Genomic DNA, 23,502 nt, shown 5'->3' with positions numbered 1-23,502 from the left:
CTCTCATTCAATGTTCTTAATCAAGTAGTCGTGATACATAAATGGAATTCTTTTAGTAGACAGATCTATGACCTCGCCTCCACCCCTGCTTCGTTTCTTGGCTTCAACTTTTGTTCAGAAAACAGTCACTCATTAGCCATTGGGCAGGTGGGCTGACCTGTTTCCCCTCCCCAGGAGCAGACGAAGATGTGGAATTTTCAGAAGAGCATTATTAACAAAGAAAAGCTCAGTGTTCTCTAAGCTCAGAAGTAAACTTTGCCCTCTCTGGGGATGGAGAGTTTAAGGAGCTGGCAATTAATATGGTGGCTTGCTTCAGAGCCACCAGGATCCCACGTGTGGTGGGAGATCCAGGGTGTTGGGCTCTGTGGTGTGTTGGGTGATGTTGGGTGTGTTGGGTGGCCATGGGGTTCTGGGTCCTTTCAGATGCTTTCCATACAAACACAAACAGTTAAAGAGCCAACTTTTGTAAAAATACTTTTGCGAAGTGAAAAATTCCTATCAGTTTCAGTTACTGTCTTCTACCTGCACACAAGACTTTCTGGACTCATTTATACAGCGAGCAACTCTTAAAAAGACTGTCTTGGTCTTTTATTGTCTATATTGAAGAGAAAGTCTACTTTCTCAGTCACAGGTAAAAGAAAAGTCAGGCTCAGAGCGATGGTGCCTTTCTCCAGGTGATGGAAAATGCATGTTACCTTTCATCTCGAAAACTAAAGTGAGTGTTTCCTTATAAACAGCTCAAGAAGATGAACAACGTTGTTTAGGATGAAGATTTTCCAAAAAAAATTGAAGCAGTGAAACTCTTTTATTAAATGAAATCTGATACAGAATTCTAATATATCAATTTTTATAATAACTATTAAGATGGTTTGTTTTATAAGCATATAAAATCAGAACTTTTCCATTTGAAGTGATTCCCCCTCTGTTTTCCCCAACTCATCCTCAAATCCCAAAGTGGCTGCTGAGGGGTCTGGACAGGCCTGGGGCCCAGTGGCTCACAGTTTGAAAAGTACTGGTTGTACGATGTAGCGACCGGCCAGAGCCAACAAGGTTGAAGTTTTTTGTACCATCCCATTTTATTTTGTCTTATGCCAAAACTTAAAAGCTTTATTAACTTTCAGATATAATGCATTACATGCAACCCGGCTGAAAATATTTTGCTTATTCACTGGAGGATTTAAATAAAAAAAAAGATAGCCCCCTACTCCACCTAGATTACAGACCCACCATTGTTGGTTCATCTTCTGCCACTTTCCTCCTTGACAACCTGCTCGCCTGGGGTTCTTGGGCCGGGAGTCTGTGCAGAAGCTGGTGGGTTCTGGCCACCCTCACTGTTGGTCTCCTTACCCTGGAAAGGGCAGTGTGAGATGGTCGGTAGCCTTGGATTCTTGCTAGTAGCTTGTACCTGATCATGCTCTTCTGACCCCGGATGCTGATGCTCCGAAAGAGGGTGCCTCTGAGCAACCGAGGGCTCACACCAGCTGTCCTGGCTGTTGGGCAGGATCTCCTGGTGTATGATGTTGGCACATGTGCTTTCTAATGATGGCTGGGTTCCATTCATCCCCACCAGCGTGTCCTCTGTGCTGACGTTCTTCTCTGTGCTTATGGTTTTCTGTCACACACCTGGCATCATGGCAGCCAAAAATTGGTCTGCCCTTTGTTTTATCAGAAAAGATCATTTAAGGGCACCTGGGTGGCTCAGTTGGTTAAGCTTCTGCCTTCAGCTCCAGTCATGATCCCAGGGTCCTGGGATAGAGTCCCTTGTCAGGCTCCCTGCTCCGTGGGGACTCTGCTTCTCCCTCTCCCTCTACCCCTCCCCCTTGCTCATGCCCTCTCTCTCTCTCTCAAATAAATAAAATCTTAAAAAAAAAAAAAAAAAAGGAAAGATCATTTAAGACCATTACTCTAAAACCCAAGCCACCATCTTTGGGAAGAGAACAGAAGTCCCATCAAAGAAAAGTAAGGCATAAAAGGGCAGATATTCCTATCTTCAATAATAATCGGATAAAAAATACCTTTTTTTAATTTGAAAAAGATCTAGTAGTGTTAAATCTGACCATACTTTTCAGATTTGTTCTGTAAATTTAAAAAACTTAAATGTTTTCCCTTGCTAAGAAAATTCAAGTAATAGGAAGGAGTATCAAATGAGAAGTAACATTCCCCCTCCTTCACTGCTCCATAAGCACACCCAAGAATTAGCAGTTGACATTCCCAGCCTCCCACAGCGTGGTCCTGGGGTTGCCATGGGCAGGGTGCCCGTGCGCCACTGGGCCGCCTGGAGCAGGGGCCACTGCTGTGCTGGGGAGCATGGTCGGCCCTGTGCTCTCTCGTCCCTCTCTGGCCTGTCAGCAGCAGCCCTGTGGGCCCTGCTCCACTCACCTCTGGCCCTCTCCTCCTGGGCTCAGGCTCTGCCTTGGACTCGGTGATCTGTTCTCTTTCGCACGTGAGTTCACTCGGACCGGGATTCAGTGTGGTGGCCGTTGGAGTTGTTCATTATGTAAGTGGGCTGGCTATTCAAAGCATTTTCTTTGGCCAACTCCTGTATTCCACGGTCATTACTTTGGCGTATAATTAGGGCAGCTCCCAGCCTCCTGTAATTGGAGCTCTCCGAAACTCTTGGTTTATAGTCCCCAGTCTTTACATTCACTTACGCCAATAGTTCAAACAAATGTCAGCATTCCAGACTTTCCATGAGTTTTACTGTTACTGAAATCTGAAATCCAGTAATCTCTGTTAATTCACAATTTTGCTAATACGTGGTATCCAACCCCTGAAACCACACAGCACACCAGGAATCTAATGTGACACTCCTGCACGAAAGACTCCATGTTTGATTTTAAAAGTTTTACTTTTAGTGACTAGTACTGGCAATCTTATTTTGCCCCTTCTAAACTTTTACTCAGATTTCTTTTCCAGACTCTCAAGAAAGTTTCAGAACTGGAAATTTCAGAGATACCCACGTTGGACAATTGCCATGAGTTTTGTCGGCCCATTTTACTTAGTATTTACACCTGTACTTATACTGTATTACACCTAGAAGAAACCTGCCGTCTCTGACCGTAGTAGAAAAGCATCAGAATGCGGTACTGAAATGTGAGCCCCTGGGGCACCTGGGGGCTCAGGAGGTTAAGCATCCGACTCTTGGTTTCAGCTCAGGTCATGATCTCAGGGTTGTGAGATTGAGCCCCACGTTGGGCTCCACACTCAGCACAAAGCCTGCTTGAGATTCTCTCTCTCTCCCTCTGCCCTCACCCCCGCTTGCGTGCTCTCTCTCCCTTTGAATGAATGAATGAATGAATGAATAAATAAATAAATAAAATGTAAGCCCCCGAGAGCAGGGGCTTTGTCTCTTTTGTCCCAAGTACCTAGAACAGTGCTGATATTCTTTCTGCTGTTTTGGCAATATGTGTATGTAAGCCAAACAAAATTAGTATCTCTGTATTTTGTTACAGTTCTGTTGCTGGTGAACTGATTGATTTTCATAGATTTTTACTTAAATATGAACCACTTTCAGACTGTGACCCTGTTGTCAAGAAAGTAGGATGACTGTATTTCCTTCTATACTTGATTATCTCTGTGGGTTTCTTAATTGAAGCCATCACATACAATGGATTACTCTCCAGTATAGAGTTCCCTGGGGGCCATAACTACCACCACAATCCAGATGTGGAACGGTTCTCATGCTCCCCAAAATTCCCTGTGTCCTCTATAGTCCCCTCTTCTCCCCCCGTCCCTCACTCCCCCCCCCCCCCAGCCCCTAGCAAGTTCCAGTCCACTTTCAGTCCTTCTGGTTGCCCTTTTCCAGAATATCTTGTAAGTGACATAAGTGAGATTACATGATAGGTAGCCTTTTGAATCTGGCCTTATCACGTAGTGTAATGCCTTTGAGACTCATTCAGATTGTTGTGCGTATCAGTGGTGGTTCCGTTCTGTCGCCGAGTTGTCTTCTCTGGTGTGGATGTACCGCTGTGTGTTCAGCCACGCGCCCGATGAAGTACATTCGGGTGATTTGGAATAAAGCTAATAGAAACATTTGCGTACGGATTTTTGTGTGGACATAATCTTTCATTTCACTTGAGTAAAATCTAGGAATGGGATTAAGTAGCATTATAGGTTTTAATGACAGATTGGAGATGACGCAGTCTCTTCGAAATTCTCCTTTCTAGAAGTTCAGTAAACACCACATAATATTGGCCATTACTGACTGTGGAGAAATATCTGGTGATCATTTGTTCTCTTTTTCAAACAAGATGGGAAACAGTTGTGATACAGAATTGTGGAGGTGGGCGTACCTCACAAGTTGAAATCTCTCTAATGTTTCTGATTTCTGTTTTCCAACCAAAATGGGTCTCTGAGTGCTACTAAGAAAGACTAGTGTTTCAATAATTGTCTTAGCAATTAATTGTCTAACTTGTGTTTGCCCACCCAGCTCACTGTGATTTACCCTGTGATTTTGTCGTGCATTTGATTTTCTGTGGATAAAGGAAGGGGCAGCCCCACTATGTGTGCAAGATCTCCAGACCAAATGTGGTGGGAGGATCCCAGGTGGTTCTGAGTACTGCGCAGTGTGAGGAAGGAGGGACTTGGGTGCCTACGCAGAGGACTCTTGGGAACAATGACAGCTCCTCGTGCTGCTAGGACCATCAGAATGGAAAGATTGGAGAGAGAAGAGCTGAGGCATTAAGGAAGAGGCTTTTTCTTCTCTGGCAGTTGTGTTCAAGTCCAAAGCAAGAGATAATCCCCAGAAATGTGACTTTCTAGCACACAATCTTTAGATCTTTTCCCAAGGCGAGCAGCCCTTGGGTTACCAGAATTTAAAGAGCTTAGATCTTGGTATATTTAGGTCCAGAGGCCACCCATTCTGGGATTGATCTTACTTTAAAATTGATTTGTTATTTATTATGTTCATAGTTAATCAATTCAGTGGTTTAAAATTCATGAGTTGCAAGGTGGACGCCTCTATCCCTCACCATCCATCAAGGTCCTGTCCGTGGGATAACCAAAAGCTATCAATTTCTTGTGATTTCTGCCAGAGATATTTTATGCATATGTAAGTAAATGTGTACAAATGGCAATATTTTTTTTCATAGTGGTGCAATATGCAGCCTTAAAATAAATGTATATACTAATGTGAATGATCTTCAGGATATTGTTCAAGGGAAAAACCACCATTTTCCTATTGTTGGAATTTAGGTTCTTTACAGTCTTTTGGTATTACAAACAGCGTTGCCCTGAATAGCCATGTTCATAAGTCTTTTTCACCTGTACCAGTATATCTGAGGAAAATTCCTAAAATGCAATTGCTGGGTCCAGGTGTTCGTAAAATGTCTTTGGTATTGCCAGATGTTCTTCATGAGGTCATGGTATTCCAGACTCCCAGCCAGAAGCCTCTGAGAGTACCTGTTGCTGCCTTCCCTAACACAATATGCTCGAATATTTTGGTCTCTAGTAGTCTGATAGGTGGAAAATTGCACTTAGGATAGTTTTAAAAATTGTTATTTCTCATATTATTGTTGAGATTGGGCATATTTTCATGTTCGCCTGTTACACTGAGTTCCATTATTTCCGTAGTTCGTCATTTATGTAAGTGATATCACTCCTAATCACTTTTATGAAACAGACTGTATTTTGGGTTGTATTTGTAGTAGTATTTATTCAGAGTTTTGAGTCACTTGGATATGATAAAAGTCATCCCGAATGGCTTCTTCTAACATTTTGGTTGCTTGTGTAAAAATATTGGAGTCTTTGACACATTGTGAACTTCCCATGTACAAAGGTTTGCAGTATGGCTCCCACCTAATTTTTTTTTTCCAGTTCTCTGGCCAGTTTCCTATATCATTTAGTGACTTATTCCATCTTTTGCTCTGGATTTAAAATGCTACTTTTATCATCTGTTAAGTTCTGCTACTATCTGGGTCTATTTCTGGACTCCTCCGTTTTGTTTAGTTGACCTCTCAGCCTGTACGTGCCCGGTAACACGCGTTATAAATCATCATGGTGATGGAACATCTCATAGAGCTAGTCTCTTCCTTCTCTTCTCTTCAACATTCATTGACTCTTCTATAAGAATTTTCAAATCAGCTTATCTGGTCTATATCACCCCACCACGTAGCCCCAAAAAGAATTATTTCCTTTAGGATTCTGTTGTCTTTATAGACTTAACTTTGGGAAAGTAGACACATTGAGGGTGCTAAAAATTTGTATTCGGGGCACCTGGGTGGCTCAGTTGGTTAAGGGTCTGTCTTTGGCTCAGGTCATGATCCCGAGGTCCTGGGATCAAGCCCCACGTCGGGCTCCCTGCTCAGCAGGGGAACCCTTCTCCCCCCACCATGCTTTCTCTCACTCTCTCTCTCTCTCTCTCTCAAATTAATAAAATCTAAAAACAAAAAGCAAAAAACAAAAAAACCTTTGTATTCAAAAACATGGTATGGCTCTCAGTTTGTTTTGTGCCCCTCAGCTGTGTTTTAAATTTTTGTCTTATCAGTGTTTTGGTCATTTCCTGTTAAATTAATTTATAATATTTTAGCTTTTAATGGCTTTTGAAAATAAAGACTTTTCTTCCAGCCTGTTTTCTCATTGGTGGTTGTTTTGTACATGATGCCTTGTTAATTTCTGCACATTAACTTTGAACCCAGCTGTCTTCCTGAAATTCTCTTCATGTTGATAGTTTTCAGTGAATTGTTGTGGGTTCTTTCAGGTGTACAGTCATATTATCTGCAGATAAAGACCATTTTACTTTCTCCTTTTCAATTTTCATACCATTTCTTTAGTTAGGTTACTTTAACTAGTATTTGGACTCCATTAGTAGTGGTGACAGTGTTCATCCTTATTTTTTTCCTGATTTAAATCTAGCATATCTCATTTCCCATCAAGTTTGATACTGGCTTTTGGAAAAGATCGATCTATTATGTTGTGTTGAGGAAGTATCCTTCTTATGTTACTGAGAATTTTACCAAGAATGGATATGACATTTTAGCAACTGACTTTTCAGCATCTCTAGAGACGGGTATGATTTTTCTCTGGAGAGCTATTAATATAGTGAGTTGTACTAATAGTTTTTCTAAATAATTGAGCTGTCCATTCATTCCTGGACTGAATCCCCTGGGATTATGGTGTGCTATTCCTTTAAGTTGTTCCTGGATTGTATTTGTTAGTATTTTATATAGGACCTTTGCATTGATATTTGTAAGTGAGAAAAATCTAGCTTTCTGTGGGAATGGGTACATGTATACATTTTTGTCTTTTGATGTCATTATTATATTTCCCTTATTTTTTTTAAAAGAAATTCCTTCCTTTTCTATGTTTTGGAGTAGCTTAATATTGGAATTTTCTGTTCTTTATACATTTGGGGATGATCTCCAAAACTCTCTGGGCCTGGTGCTTTGAGTGGGGGCTTATTTATAACTTTCTCTACTTTTTCTATGGTGACCGATTTGCTTAGGTCTCATGTCTCCTTTATAGTTAGTTTAGGTTAATTATATTTTCTTAGAAGAATAACTCACTTTATCAACTTTTCAGATTGACTCACATGCAATGGAACAGTGCGTTCTCTTATTATTCTTTTAATTACCTCTGTATCTCTGATGTTTTCCTCTTATTTCTTATTTTGGAAATTTGTGTTTGCTTTCCTCTTTTTTTTTCTTGATTATTATTATTATTATTTCTTAAATAATTTGCTCTGCTATTTTTTTTTTCTAAAAAACTGTTGAACTTATTTACGGGCCAGTTTTGTCAATTTTTGTGCATGAACCATGGACACGAAAAAGAGCGTACGTATCTCCCTGGAGTGTGGGGTTCCACGTGTGCCGATTAGTCATACCTTATTGACGCATCACGTGGATCCGTTATACCTTTTCTTCTTCTTGTCGTTTTCTCTGTCATGAGCTAAGGGGGTAAATTAACGTCTCCCACACCGGATGTGTTTTCCTCAATCTCTGCTTGTGTCCCCTGTCATTTCTGCATTGTCAGTGCCACGTTATTTGATCGCAGGGAGTCGTGCGGCGGGTCCTCAGCGCGAGCCCCGCTGCTGGGAGTTGCACAGTGCCCTCCTTTGTCTCCTTTGGTCGCTCTGAGCTCAGCCTTGCCTGATGGGAAGATTACAGCCTGTGATTGATTTCTTCGCTCTTGCATCACAGTCCTTCCCGTAGTCTTTCTTCTTCTTGTAGGTGCTTCCCTGTCATACAACAGAAAATTGGGCTCTGCTTTGAGATAGAATCTGAATGTCTGTTTTTAATAGACGTTAATTTAGCCCATTTATTAATCTGACATGTGTTTGGCATTAGTTCTGTCGCTGCTGTTTTGGTGTCACTTGAGGGGATGGTTTTTTAAGTAGCTTTTAAAACTTCTTCCTCTCTCCAGCCTTTTTTTCTTTGCTTTATGTTGTTTATATGATTTTCTAATACTTTGGAGTTTTATTTGTTATAATTGTTACCCTTACAAGTTTTTATTATGCCCTACATCTGCTTTGTTTTCGACGTTATTTATTAATCCTCTCTTGTGAACTATGATGAAATTACTGTATTTCCTCTTCTTTCTTTCCTCCTTTCTTCTCTTCTACCAGCTGGTCTTAGTTATTTACAAATATCACCTGTTCTGGTATTTACCTTTGTGAAGTTGATTCATACTCTGTGATTCGATTTGCTAACTTCAGATCAGCACTGTCCAGTAGAACTCTCTGCAGTGATGTGTGTGTCCTGTTTATCTGCTCTGTCTTGTTGTGACGGCCACTGGCCATAAAGTGGCTTTTAAGCACTTGAATATGTGGCTAGTCTGACTGAGGGGCTGATCTTAAATTTTATTTAATATTAATCAATATAAATTTGAGTTTAAATAGCCACATGTGGCTAGTGGCTGCCGTATGGGGGAGCATGGTTGGTTTTTTTTAAGTTTATTTATTTATTTAAGTGATCTCTACATCCAGCATGAGGCTCAAACTCATGACCCCAAAATCAAAGAATTACACGTTCCTCCTACTGAGCCCGCCAGGCGCCCTGGAGAGCAGGGTTTTCATGGAGTATTTGTAAGCCCCAGCTGTGAGAGTCAGGGAAGGCACGGACATTATGCTACCTCCCACATTCTTGCTCCCTTCCTCTCCCAGCTAGTGTTACTTAAGTCACCTCTCCACTGTCGGGCCTTGCATTTCACATTCTTTTCTCCTACCATCATCATCACAGATTTCCTTGTCTTATTATTAGAGTTAAATGGATTCAGTCTTCACACGTGGGGTTTTTTTGACAGTTTTCTAGCCATCCCACGGATGCTTATAGTTCACTATGTAGTAAATACCTCAAGGAGGATTTTCACGCGGCACTCCTTGGGGTTTGTTTCTGCACATCTAAAACTCCTTTATAGTGGAGTGACTGTTTAGATGGGTATAAAATTCTATGATCACGCTTTGTTCATTGATCATTGTAATGGTCATGGCTGTACCTGCATTTTGAATTGTGTCTTGCTATGGAGAAGTCAGGGTTTTCTCCCCTTTTACGAGTGACTTGATCTTTTTGCCTGATTCCTAAAGGATTCTTTCTTTTTGAGGTAGAATAATTTTACTAAAATCTATCCTTTTCGTGACCATTCCTGATCCATTTGCCCTTTCAGTATTTTTTTTAAGATTTTATGTATTTGAGAGAGAGAGAGAGAGAGGGAGCATGAGTTGGGGGGAGGGGCAAAGGGAGAGGGAGAAACAGACTCCTGGCTGAGCAGGAAGCCTGATGAAGGGCTCAGTCCCAGGACCAGAGAACCTGACCTGAGGTGAAGGCAGATGCTTAACCACCTGAGCCGCCCAGGTGCCCCACTCTTTCAGTATTGTAAAATTATGTCAGTGAATGTGTGTTCTGTTCCATTCTTTCAGTTTTCTCATTGGGGAGCTTCATTATGCATGCATTGGTTGTTCCTCACTGTCCCTCTTACTTGTCACTTTTTTGGGTGATTCTTTTTAATACTTTATTACATTTTTATTTCATTTGTTTGCATTTTCTCACTTCTGCCTGTGTGTACTTTTTGCTTCTTTCAGTTTCACCTCCTTTTCTGTGATGTTTTTATTTTTTCCTTCCACTTCTCTTCTGAGATTTTCTTCTATTTTTATCTCTTTCTGTGACCTCATCATTTCATCATCCCTGAGCAATTACAGCTCTGTCCATCTTTTATAGAAGCAATTTAAAAAATTCATGGTGAAATGCATGTTCATAGTTTTCATCTGTTTGATGGTACTGTTTCTTTCTGGTGAATGGTCATTTATGAATATTGAATGTTGAGTAATGAATATTCAGGAAGTATTCATCAAGGGCCTGTTCTCACAGTCACTCAACCCTGTGGAGTATACCTTCCAGGAGTGCAGATAATAAATAAGAGATCGTTACTTATGTATATTCTAGAAGGTGACAAGTGCTCCAGAGCAGAGTTGAGGAGGGGGATAAGTGAGTGTTGGGAAGGGGGCAGTTTTAAATAGGATGGTCAGGGAAGCCCTCACTAAAACGGTGTTGTTTGTACAATGACTTGATGGAGATGAGGGAGTGAATGGTAAAGAAAAAATGATCTATGACACTTGTTAAAGACGTCAGGGGAACTGTTGTGATGGCTGTGGAGACCTCTGCAGTGGGGCCTTGCAGTAGGAGAGAGAACAGACTCAACTGCAAGTACAGTGTGGGCAAGGGGCTGGGAGACCAGGGTGCAACAGTGGGTGGAAAATTACAGAGAGGAGACATCGGGGACAAAGTCTAAGAGCGGATTCTGGCTAAACCAACCTAATAGGATCTTGCTGAAGGCAGGCCAGGGTGACCAGCCTCATATGGGGCACTGGGGGAGGGTGAGAAACCCGAGCAGGGGTGATCAGATATGGGGGCTGGCTAAAGTGATTAGCAGAATTCTTGCTACAGCTGGACCATGCAGAGATGGACGTGGAAGTCCAGACGTCGAGGCCTGGTTGAAAAAGAGCTCTAGGAAGGCTGAGTAGCGTTTGGTCAAGGAGAGAATTTTTGTCACAATCCATGTGGGTACCTGCAGGAGGACGTCCAGGTGGAGGGAGGAACACGTGCAAATGCCCTGAGGCTGGGATTTGCAGGCACCTAAAGGACTAGCAAGGGGGCCAGGAAGGGAGGAGTGAAATGAAGTGACTTAACAGGAGGGTTAAGGGATGAGGCCAGACCAATCAAGGTAGGGGCAGACCCCCCTTTATAGGCCATCGAAATGACTTTGGCCTTTACCCTGAATGAGATGGGAACTGCTATAAAGTCCCTTGAAGTAGAAGAGTGACATGCTCTGTCTTGTGTGGATTCATCATCCGCTGCTCGGATTTCTCTGCCGTCCCTCCCTCGCTCATGTTTACATCCATTATGTCTCCTTCTTGTAGGACTTGAACTTACCCCCCGACCAGGCTGGCTGAGGTTTGATGTGTGAGTTTCTTCATCCTTTACTGTGCTTCCTCTGCGGGCTCAGCGCTGGGGGAGGCTTGCGCAATGCCGAGGGCCTGCCTCCCACTGCTGCCGAGGCTCCTGCTTCCCGCCTCCTGCACGACCTCGGCTGGGGCTGCCTCCTCCACGCCTCCGTCCCTTCCAGCTCCGGCCCAGCCTGCAGCCAGTGCCGCTGCTCGCAGGTGTGCCCTCCCCACCGGGAGCAGAGTTTCGCATGGCGGGGCCTTGTTCGGGCTCTCTACCTCGCACCCCTGCCGGGTCTGTGCCCCCTGCAGCAGCCCTTCCACCTGTCCTGGGCCTCACCTGTCTCCTTGCCTCACCAAAAATGCAGTCTGTGGTTTTCATTCTTGTTCTTTTTGGTGACTTCCAGGAAGCTGGAACGGGGATGCAGACTTGACACCACCATCTTCAAACCCGGAGTCCAAGTTATGGGTTTGGTGTTTAATTCTGGGGAACACAAAAGAAAAAGTGTGTGTTGTTTGGTAGTGGCCTTTCCCACTTACAGAAGAACGAGGTGTCTGAACGGACTTGGGTGTGGTTTCTTTTTTTTTTTTTTAAGACTTTATTTATTTATTTACAATGCTTTATACATACAGAATTAAAAAGAAAATACATTCTTTTTTTTTTTAAGATTTTTTTTATTTATTTGACAGAGAGAGAGAGACAGCCAGCGAGAGAGGGAACACAAGCAGGGGGAGTGGGAGAGGAAGAAGCAGGCTCATAGTGGAGGAGCCTGATGCGGGGCTCGATCCCATAACGCTGGGATCACGCCCTGAGCCGAAGGCAGACGCTTAACCGCTGTGCCACCCAGGCGCCCCTGGCTGTGGTTTCTGCCCAGAAAGCCAGCAGGGCTGAGATTCGGGGTGCGACCAGTACCTTCTCAGTGCTTCTTCTAGCCTCGGCTTTGGTTCGCGGCTCAAGACAGCTGTTCTAGGCCTTTCTCCAGACCTGGCTCCTCCGGGCCAGAGACTCGAGCTGGCCTTCTGTGCCAGGTGCCCCGCAGCGCATCGCCTCACAGAGGGGCAGGTGTCCAACCCGCAGTGGCCTCGGGCGTCTGTGCTGGCCCGCTGTGACAGATGGCTTGGCCGTGAGTCCCCGTCAGTGGAGCTGTGCGGCTGAAGCAGGGTCTGTCACCTCGAGTCCTCCACGCATGCAAGTGTGGGGCCTGCGTCGCTCACGTCTGCATTTCTTGGTCTTTCTCAGGCCTGGGGCCCCCTTGGTGCTGTGACGACAGCCATGCCTTTTCTAAAAATTAGCACCTGTGCACATGACTTTTGTGCATTGTTTCTGGGGTTTGCCCCCATGCTTGAGTCCAGGAGTGACCCCTGCTAATGATGTTGGGTGACGTATCGGCACCATCCAGAGCCGTAGTCTTACCTTCTCTCTGTTGAGAGTTCTAGACGAAAGTCGGGGTGGGGGGCACGTTCTTGGGGAGGTCGTGAGTTTTCCCTTAGTTTAGTTATTCCAGCTCATTCTGTGCTCCTTTGCCAGAATTAATCAAGCATTGTCCAGGTGCCTACAGCCAATAAGGTGATATATGTCAATTATCTTTACATGAAAAACAAACGAAAGAATTGGTTCCTATTACTGTGGGTCTTACCTCTTTGTTGAACCATTTTCTGTTTCTAAAATTCTGTTTCTTAAAAATAAATAAATAATAATTTTTAAAAAATTCTGTATCTTGGCTCCTTGGGCTACACCTGGACAAATTCTATATCCCTCTTTTATTGGTGGGGTTTGAACAGACCTACCAAACTTACCTACAAATATTTTATTAATTTTGTATTTCTACTATTTTCTTTCTTTCTTTCTTTCTTTCTTTCTTTCTTTCTTTCTTTCTTTCTTTCTTTCTTTTTCTTTCTTCCTTCCTTCCTTCCTTCCTTCCTTCCTTCCTTCCTTCCTTCCTTCCTTTCTTAAGATTGTATTTATTTGAGAGAGAGAGAGAGGGAGAGCACAAGCAGGGCGAGCGGTAGGGAAAGGGAGAAACAGGTTCCCTGCTAAGCAGGGAGCCCAATGCGGGGACCGGATCTCAGGACCCTGGGATCCTGACCTGAGCCGAAGGCAGACGAGTCACCCAGGCGCCCCTCTACTTATTCTTTCTTAATTAAATGAAAGAATGACAAAAGAATCCCTTGGGTCATAAACTATTTACTCTGCTTCCTTCCAAGGTACTTTAGTTCCTTTTCCTTCTTATGCCATAGGGATCAGGGAAGGAAAGGTTGTATTGATGTCATGACTATAATATGGCAATCCGTGGTCAGCCCAGATCCTGTTCCCGTGAGAATAACTGAAAATGTGATTAGATGGGAGCAGTGTCCCAAGTGCTACTGTGTTGTGTAAGCGATAAAGTTCATGCAATTGTTTTGGCTTATTTTATTTCTGGGACACACGAGTCAAGTAAATTTTTAAAAATATACTAGTGAATTTAAATTTTTAAAAATGAGAGTTCTATTTAATTTGGGTTGTACAAGAAATAATAGAATTAATTTTAATTAAATTTAAAAGTTAAATTATTTCAGAGGAATTTTTGTTTAAATTTGCTTATGCACTTTTTATGGGGGAGGGTAGGAAACAAAAACAAAATACTTAGTGCATTTAAGGGACATAGACTGTTCCCTGCTTCCCTCAATTCCTCATACTGTGAGAACTTGGTAAAAGTTTTTTCACTGGATGACTAGAGGAAATAAAAAGATTTAAACACCAATAGGACAGAAGGTTTTTAATGCTTTGATCTGCAGGCCCCTTTTAATTTTGCTGTTTTTCTTTTTTTGGTTTGGTTGTCAGTAATTTTTTGCCATCATATTACCATTTGACAGCAGTCGTGCTATGTTTCTGAAGGTCATTTCACAAACATGTTGTTTGAATTTATTGTGGATTCGCTTCCGCTCCGTTGGACGCTGTGTCGTCTCCTGAACTTCCTTTTCCACCCAAAACCCCCGTAGCAAATTGAGACCATCAAATTCTATGGTGACAGGAAGAAACTGCCATCCAGGAGAGAGGATAATGTCCATATTCTGTTACTCTGTAATTATCTTCAGATAGATGAATAGATGATCTGTTGTGAAGTCTTTCCTAAATGATTTATGATCCAGGGAAATTTAGGCTCGAATGTCTACAGGGTGACCCGGGCCGTGAAGAGACTGGGGAAGACTTAGCGAAAGTGGCGGGGTGTCCTCACATGTTCTGTGGACAAACTCTAGACCCCTCCTCACTGAGGCTTCCTGGGCCGAGAGAGCAACGGGCCAGTAGTAACGTTATACTATGCATTTGAAAATGTGTAGTTGTTTTAGCATAACTGAGAAAGAACCCAAAGAAAAGGGTTTTATTTTATTGTATTCTTTCCGAAGAGGTCATTACACATGCTTGTGAATAATGTGGCTTTGAATCTACCACTTGCCTCCGGCCCTGCTCTTTGCCCTTTTTGGAATCAGACATTTGTGGGGATTCTCCCAGCCGGGAGTGGGGATGTGTCTGGAAGGCTGAGATGGCCTGAGACCCGCCGCCCACTCCCCCTGGTGCTCCCCAGCCGTGCGCCCCGCCCCGCATCATCCGTCCCTGCCTGAGGCTGTGCCGGCACCATCCCAGCATCCAGGTCTCTGGTCTGTACTAAGTGCTAAGAATATCTGCATCTTTGAACAAATTGCTTGTTAAGGAGACCTGCTTTTGCTAATACACAGGTGAATGCAAAGACGTGTTAATTTGACTGGTGGCTGTCTCTGCTCTCCTAGGAAGTGCTCTCGGGCGTGGTGGTCGTATCTGGGAAGGACTCAATCCAGCACCAGGGAGTGTCTCTGACAGTGGAAGGAAGCGTGAACCTCCAGCTCAGTGCCAAGAGTGTGGGTGTGTTCGAGGCTTTCTATAATTCCGTTAAGGTAAGAACGCTGAGGTTGCACATTTGTAGTTCATTATCCCGATGTGTGTGGTGGTTCTTACTTGTTTTCTGGCTTTATTGTTGTTACCTGTCGATGTTTTGCAAGGCATAAGCGGTGGTCCTACTTTTAACAGTTGCTAATCAGACCGAAAAAATATTCAGATTGTTTTGACCCTGAATATATCCTATTGCAAGTCTGCCTGTTTTAATTCCTATAAGATAGGATAGGAGAACAGTAAGTAGACTAAATTCAGCCTTTAAAGAGACCAGAGCTCTTCTGAGAAGTGCCTGTGGCTTCCGGCACTGACCTTCCTAGAACAAAACTGTTATTTGAACCGTGTACGCGGCAGCTCCTGGAGTTGACACTCAGGCTAGACGCAGAGAGAGCAGTGGCCATTCTTCCCTTTTTGTCTTTTTGGGTACAGGTGCGTGTTCCAGAATATACACTCTTGTTCTATACTTAGAGTTTCCTTTTCCGGAGGGACATATTAACCGTGAGTGTTGAGGGCAAAGGAGGTCAGAGGAAAGAAGAGTTCTCAATTAACCGCATTCAGATTCAGGGCCTTCCTGTGCTCTTCCACAGTCTCCCTGTTTTCCTCCAGAAGCACGCAGAGACTCACTTCAGAAGTGGTAGATGTTCTGAGTGATGCAAAACCAAGGCTTCGAACATGAACTAGTTAAGGGGTGATAGCTGCCTTTGAGCCGGGCCCCCGTGTAACACGGAGGCGCACAGGGCTGAGGACGGGGCTGCTCTTCCCCACGCGGTGAGCTGTGGGAAGGCTCCCAGGAGGCCGGGGTCCACGGCGGGCACCCTCCTGGCCCAGCACCTTGACTTTCATTCTGAAGGTAGGAGTGCCTGTCGGGAGGGTTGTTAGGGCAGTGAACTGAGCTTTTTGGGGAAAGCAGAGGAAATACGGGTTCAGATGTGCACCAAACGTCTAAGCATCCGGTCCTGTGAACGCACCGTAATCGTGCCAGAGACTCGAGCCAGCTGGCTGCTCCTTTGCAGACACAGCCCTGTGCTGGCCAGGACACGGGCAGCGTAGCCTCCGAGGGCCCCGGGCTCGTGTCTTTCAGGAGATCGTTAATAGACACGGTAATTGGGAAATGCATCTAGAAGTGCGTGTTGATAGATGGAGTTGCTTTCTCTTTACAGCCCATCCAGATTATCAGCAGCACCATTGAAATGGTGAAGCCAGGGAAATTTCCCAGCGGCAAAACCGAAATTCCCTTCGAATTTCCTCTGCACGTGAAGGGCACCAAAGTTCTGTACGAGACTTACCACGGCGTGTTTGTCAACATTCAGGTGAGAGTTTCCGAATCCCGTGCAGTTGATTCCCTGACTTTTCTTCTGCAAAACGGCTCCGTCTTTCTTTCACTGAAAGGTGAATAGACGGACCCAAGAATTTAATACTGTAATTATGCTAAGACTGCGTGCATCTTCTGTCTCCATTTCTCATTTTGCTTTGCAGAACATATTTTCTGTGTGGCCATTATTTTTGATAGGAACCCCGGAGGACCCCGGCTATAGCTTCTTTTAAAAACTTCCGTTGTTTCTTTTGGGCCCTGTTCGGCCACGCTGACACCGTGAGGGGTGCTGTTAGTGTTTGGTGACAGCTATGCCCTCGCTCCTCTCTGGCACCCGCACTAATTGTCTGTTTTATACGGATAAATCTCTCTTTGTTAGGTATCCAAAGGCTAGCACTCTAACATAGGCTTGTATTCTTTATTGAACAAACCTTGTAAATGAGGGGAAGGGAATTTATGACTTCCTGTCTACCTCCGCCGGCTCAGGACGCCTTTCACAGCCGCTATTGTCTCCGGCACTGTTCGGCGTCATGACTCAGAGCGAGCGGGCGAGAGAGAGCCTTTCCTTTATTCAGTGGAAAGAAAGGTACTTTTGTGAGAGATCAGCTTTGCCGGGCTCCCCTTGCCGCATGAGACAAAACCATTTTGTCTTGCGTACGTGCAACAGGGCGGAAAGTTAGGAAGTTTCTTGATTTATTAAGTTGTAGCTGATAATTTGGTCTTAGTAAGAGACCATTCCCCCGCCTAAAACATAGCCATTTAAAAATACCAATCCTCAAAACGCTTATGAGAGTGTCCACTCAAGGTTTGTCTGCGTGCGAGTTCCGGAAACGTGGGGGGCACCGAAGCACGTGCCGCGTGACATCCTGCACTGCAGTCACTGTCTTCCGTCAAGAAATACCGCGTCTCGTCCTTCATTGTGGGTGCACCTGTTTCAGGCGGTCTGTACGTAGAAGGCTTTGGACAGCCCGCCCGAAGTGACCGGAAGGACCAGCTTCCTGGGTCGGGAGTGCTTTCACCGCGGAAGGCAGTACAAGCAAAGTGCCTTCTTAGCAAGACTGATAGATTCTCACGTGTCTCACTTGAACGTCATGTTTCTTCTCTCTCCAGAATCAGCATCGCCTTGCTTTCCCAACACAGTAACTTTTGAATACTGTTTATTTAATAACATAAGCGTTTGTTCATGAGAAACCGAAGAGAATTACGGTCAGGTTTCACTCGTCATGCTTCTTGTGCCTTTCTTCTATGTTCATCGTTCTTGTTAAGAGATTAAGTTGTTCAAAATCAAATTGGAGGGGCGCCTGGCTGGCTCAGTCGGTGGACCACGCAACTCTTGATCTCAGGGTTGTGGGTTCAAGCCCCACAGTGGGTGTAGAGATGACTTTAAAAAATAAACTCTTAAAAAAAATCAAATTGGAGGGGCACCTGGCCGGCTCAGTCGTTAAGCATCTGCCTTCAGCTCAGGGCATGATCCCCGAGTCCTGGGATCGAGCCCCACATCGGGCTCCTCCGCTGGGAGCCTGCTTCTTCTTCTCCCACTCCCCCTGCCTGTGTTCCCTCTCTCACTGGCTGTCTCTCTCTGTCAAATAAATAAAATCTTTAAAAAAAAAAAATCAAATTGGAAACTGCTCCTTTTCCAAATATTGCCAAGAAGGGCATGGAGATGTACAGTTGACCCTTGAAAAGCATGGGTTTGAACTGTGTGGGTCCCGTTTACGTGGATCTTTTAGAGTGCAAATGTATTTTCTCTTCTCTCTGGTTTTCTTTTCTCTAGCTTACTTCATGGGAAGAATACAGTACATGATACATATAACATATAAAATATCTGTTAATCGACTGTTGATGTTACCGGTCAGGCTTCTGGTCGACAGTCGGCGCTTGGTAGTTCCCTTTTTGGGAAGTCACAAGTTATGCATGGATTTTTGACTGTGTCGGGATCGGCGCCCCTCACCCCGCATTGTTCAAGAGTCAGCTGTACATAAAAAACCGTGTGCTTGTGTCCTGCATGGCCGTGTGAAATTGGAAACCCTTTAAAATGCAGTTGGAGAGGTAGCCTGTGGTGAGTTCTTCAGTATGGTGTAGGGTCGCCCAGACCCAGCCTTTAGTTTGGTCATCAGGTTTCACCCCTTGAGGGTTAACTTCAGAATGCTAAACTTAGAATTCTCTACCTCCCCAAATATCTCACAGATTTCTAAAAATGAGATTTCTTCTCTTCCTAACCTCCAATTTAGAAGAGCTTATCACCTAGATTCAACATTTATTAGAATTTTGCCATTTTTGTTTCATGTGTGTTTATCTTTCCTGAGTCATTTCAAAGTTAGTTACGGAATCATGACACTTCCTGAGCTACGTCAATACCCATCTCCAGAAAGTAGGGACGCTCTCCTACATAATCACAGCTGGCATCTTCACACCTATCGAAATTGACAGAAATCCTCAAATACCATCTCATTCCCGACTCATATGCAAATTTGTTATTGCTCCTTCTGAGAAAACATACTTCTTCTTTTTTAAAGATTTTATTTTTAATGGGGCGCCTGGGTGGTTCAGTCGCTTAGGCATCTGCCTTCGGCTCGGGATCAAGTCCTGCATTGGGCTCCTTGCTCAGTGGGGAGCCTGCTTTTGCCTCTCCCTCTGCTGCTGCTGCTCTCTCTCTGTCAAATAAATAAATAAAATCTTTTAAAAAAAAGATTTTATTTTTAAGTAATCTCTACACCCAGTGTGGGGCTCGAACGCACTGCCCTGAGACCCTGAGTCTCATACTCCTACTGACTGAGCCAGCCAGGCAGCCTTGAAAATACACTTCTTGAGAGAAACTAGGAAGGTGGGGTTTTTTTATCCGTTTTTCATTCATTGATTCATTCATTCAGTTTCTAGAGGGGTCTTTTGCTAGCCTCCTTGTGTATAGCAGAGCAGACGGTGACCGCCCGGGGTCGCAGGGCTGGCCCCGGCGTGGGTGGCACAGGGCGTCGCCCTCCCTCACACCCTCGTTTGCCGTGCCCACCCTGAGGATTCACGGGTGCATTACTTGTGACAGAAAGTGTTGTTATACCTGGTAACATCCTCTTTCTCAAATTAGGTGGGCGCCAAGGCATTTTACATTTATAATTTGAATTGTGTTGTAGTGACGTAATGTGAAAATAATAAAAACCATAAGACAGAATAAAGGGTTGAAGGTGTAGCGAGTATTACATTTGCAGCTTGCCGGGCCTGGGTTTCCTCGTGATGGAGGCTTGGTGGTGTTGGCTCCTGTTCTTCTTCCCAGACATGTTGTGTTCATCTCTCAGCTTTGTGATGAGATCGTGCATACAAGAATCTGTCCGCTTTCCCCAGTCGCCCTTTGTGCAAATACCTTTTCTTTGAAAAGTTATGTAAATCGTAAGCAAATTTTATTATGTTTGTTCCGTTGTGGCCGCAGTGGCTAGGTTTTATGCTATAACACCAGCAAGTCTGCGAAATTGTAATTCAGAATTAATTTATCCAGATGCTATCATTCTTTCTCACAGTTAGGAATATCCTCTCTAGAAGGCTGCTTCACGTCTGTTGACGTGCGTCTTCCTTCTTCTTTCTGTTGGCCTTGTGTTTCCTGACGGTCATAAGAGATCCAGTCCCGCACCTCCCCTTGGCGCCCTGCTCAGTCTGACCGTCCTGACCCCTCTGACCTGCGGTAGCCTCTACCACCTGGAGCGTTCCTTAGCAGTTGGGCAAGATCACGATAAAGTAAGAAGATCTCGGGCTTTGCAGCAGGCAGATCTGGGCTTGAGTCACAGCGTTGCGTAAGGATTCAGAGCATGGGTTTTGGCAACCTGCAGGTGTAAGTTCAGATCCCACCTCTGTGACCCCGAGCAGCCTCCGTGACCTCTCCTCCGAGGAGATGAATGAGGTCTTGGAGTGAAGTGCTTCGTCAGCATGGTGCCTGGCACGGAGAACGCTCCGAGTACGTATTTGCCGAGTGGCTGAATAAACGAGTTATCGGTGACCGTCCTTGTAACTCACTGAGACAGTACATGGGAAAGAATTAACGTCGTTCCCAGAGCAGAACGTCAGCTTGTTCCTCTTTCCTCCGCCTTTCTCCCCACCCGCACTTAGCAGCTGCCCTGTACTACTGATCGTTGCTTTCATACTCAAAAACATTTCGTGACCAGAAGTGGATGCCTGTCGTCTCACTCCTTTGCGAGTTGCAGAAATCCGGCTCACACTGACTTAGCCTAAAAAGAGATCTCACAGCTCCCAGAGCCCGCAGCCCCAGGGAAGCTGGGTGTGTGTCCAGCTCGGCTTTCTGCGCAGACCTCGTTCTTGGGCAGACTCTTCCCTGGCCGTGGCCAAGCTCAGCCACTGCAGGCTTACCATCTCCTGGGTCGGCACCCCCGGCAGAAAGAAGCCTTCCCCAACAGTCCCAGTAGCAGCCCTGCCCTGGAGGGCCGGGGTGGGGGGGGAGGTCAGCCCCGCCAAACCGCTGAGACTGAAAATGAGGAAGGGGAAGTGCCCACTGGGAAAAGAATCCGAGACACCAGGCAAGCCTGAACAAAATGTGGCCCGTGCTAGATGGCGTGTGGGCTGTACAGGAGGACGAAACACATGCGGGCACACACGCATACAAGGATGTACTACGCATGTACACACATGCGTGTGAACACACCTGTATGGATCCAACAGCACCAGGCCTCCCTGAGCTCAGGTCGGGGAGACCAGATTGAAATCCCAGAAGAGAGTATATATATATATATATATATATATATATATATATATATATATATATATATATATGAAAAGGTCCTTGCAGACAAGGGATGTTTCTTTTTAAAAAGTGTTGTAATCTCCCCAGCGGCACCTTAAATGTATAGTAACTTCCTGTATAACGTATGTAGGTCATTCGTAATAACGTAGCTTCTTGATTCAACCATGTGTATAGTCCCAGTGCACAAATCTTTTTTAACAGAATTCTGACGTTTTACCTGGATGATTGAAGCAACAGCTAACTTTATTCAGTATGGGTTATGTGATTTTTTTCTTCCTTTTGAAAGATTAGCATGAAGACCGTGATCGTGCTATAGAATTTTGTTACCGATCAGTCTGTCCACCCGCAGACGGGTGTGAAGGAGCAGTCCCGGGTCAGAGCGCTTAGCTAGGGGCCGGCTCTGCAGAGGGGCTGGCTCTCCCTGGGGGGTGGAGGGGGTACACCAGCCGTGGCTCGTTCAGGAAACTAGCTCGGGGACGGCGGAGAGACGGACCACTGCGGGGTTCAACGCTGGAGTGCTGCTGCCTGCCGCACCTGCTCCGTGGAATGCTAGACGCTGTCCTGCGGCTCCCGGTCCCCCCGTGCGCTTCCTGACCCTCACTATGGAACAGCGGCCGCTTTCCCGAGAGCTGCTTGCTCTCTGCCGGACCCCGTGCTGCGTGCCCAGCGCACACCGTGTCACTCGGCTCTTGCCGCAAGCGGGTCTGAACGTCCCCATTTCACGGAGCAGGAGGCCGAAGCCCAGATGAGTTGTCTCATCTGTCAGGGCTCCCGCAGTAAGACCGATCCCTGGATTTGAGCTAGCTTTCGCTCTGGAGTGCGTCCCCGGTCTCTCCCTGCGTCACAGCTGAGACTGTGCCTCTGTACCGGTGGGTCCAGCCGTGGGATGGCCGTGGGACTAGGCCGAGGAATCCCCTTAAAGTGTTCTTGGTTTTGGTCTTTTTATAGAAATGCCTTCCTTCTGAGCATTGGCTCCCCATATTATGTATATTAATTTCAAATACAGTAATGGGACCAAGTTTCCCTAAAGTATGTTGACTGACTTGTCTCTTTGAATAAATTCCACGATGAAAGCAGATCGCACTAACGGGACATCTTCTCCGACTTCTCCCTCCAGTATACCCTGCGCTGTGACATGAGGCGGTCTCTGTTGGCCAAGGACTTGACGAAGACTTGCGAATTCATCGTTCACTCTGCTGTAAGCTGTCCTGGGGGGCTCTGTGTTTCATCACAGGAATCTTCTGTAGGGTCTGGCATTTTACCCCATTTCTAAACTGGTACATTAGCCTGGCGCTGTGTCGTGGCTGCTGGGCAGAGACTCCCAGGTCGGAGACGAGGGGCCTTGTTTCTCCCAGCCGGCTCAGAGCACTGGCATCGGCATGTGTCTCCTTCCTCTGGGCCCAGAATCCCACAGGGCGGTGCCGTGGCCTGGACGCTGCTGTGCCCCGGGGGCTTGTGCCTCAGTCGAGGAGCACCAGGCTGGGAGTCCCCCTCTGTTAGAGCAAGTGAGCAGTGAGCCGGTCCATTTCAGAGAGACGCAGCCTTCCTCAAGGCTGCCGCGGCAAACACACCCTGGAGCAGTGGCCCGGCCAGATCAGAAGGGTCAGGGCCTTACAGTCTTGGTCTGCCCGGCAAGGACACGCGTGGACACGCAGGGCCAGTGTGGGTTGCCTTTCCCAACACCTTCTGCTCATATTTTGCAGAGACAGAATGTTCTTAAAAATTTCCTTTCACATGTCAGCTAAGGGAACTGGGTCCCCCTCCCCATGGCGGTAGGCGACTCTGGGTGAATTCAAGACAGAGCCCCGGCAGCCCATCTGCTCTACTCTTGGTCATCATGCAGAACTTAACAGTGACGGCAGCGCCTGCCCTAGGTATGATGCATGGTGACAGATGTCCACCACACTGGATTCCCTTGTTTCGTCTCCCTGGGCTCTCCAGGTCCTGTATCGGAGCAGCTTGGGCTGTGAGCGCACACCTCTGGTTCGGGGCTGGGCCTGCCCCCTCTTTCTCGGGGCCGACAGCAGCCTAGTTCCCTCCTTGAAGAGCCACCTAGACTCAGATTGTGGTCTATCTGCCTTTGATTTAATTCTGAGCAGTCTGGGGACAGAAGAGAGCCAAACTGGGGTTCCTGGAGGCTCCCAGGGGAACGGGGCCTGGATGTGTGTCTCGATCCC

The 23,502-nt window shown here is 45.6% G+C and overlaps 1 protein-coding gene across 2 annotated transcripts in view; it reads left to right on the top strand.

The window, feature by feature from the left end:
- The window catches only part of VPS26C (VPS26 endosomal protein sorting factor C), a 130,014-nt gene that overhangs the window by 8,885 nt on the left and 97,627 nt on the right, over positions 1–23,502 (top strand). For both annotated transcript variants that reach the window (XM_087861797.1, XM_045813485.2), the window contains exons 2-4: positions 15,137–15,280; positions 16,436–16,585; positions 22,443–22,523. In XM_087861797.1, the coding sequence (XP_087717923.1) occupies positions 15,137–15,280; positions 16,436–16,585; positions 22,443–22,523 (375 nt within the window). The remainder of the gene's footprint in view (positions 1–15,136; positions 15,281–16,435; positions 16,586–22,442; positions 22,524–23,502) is intronic.

This window comes from Ursus americanus, chromosome 4, assembly GCF_024610735.1.
Source record: "Ursus americanus isolate L20-20 chromosome 4, mUrsAme1.1.p, whole genome shotgun sequence".
Taxonomy (NCBI): Eukaryota; Metazoa; Chordata; class Mammalia; order Carnivora; family Ursidae; genus Ursus; species Ursus americanus.
This window is presented reverse-complemented; position numbering and strand designations above follow the sequence as displayed.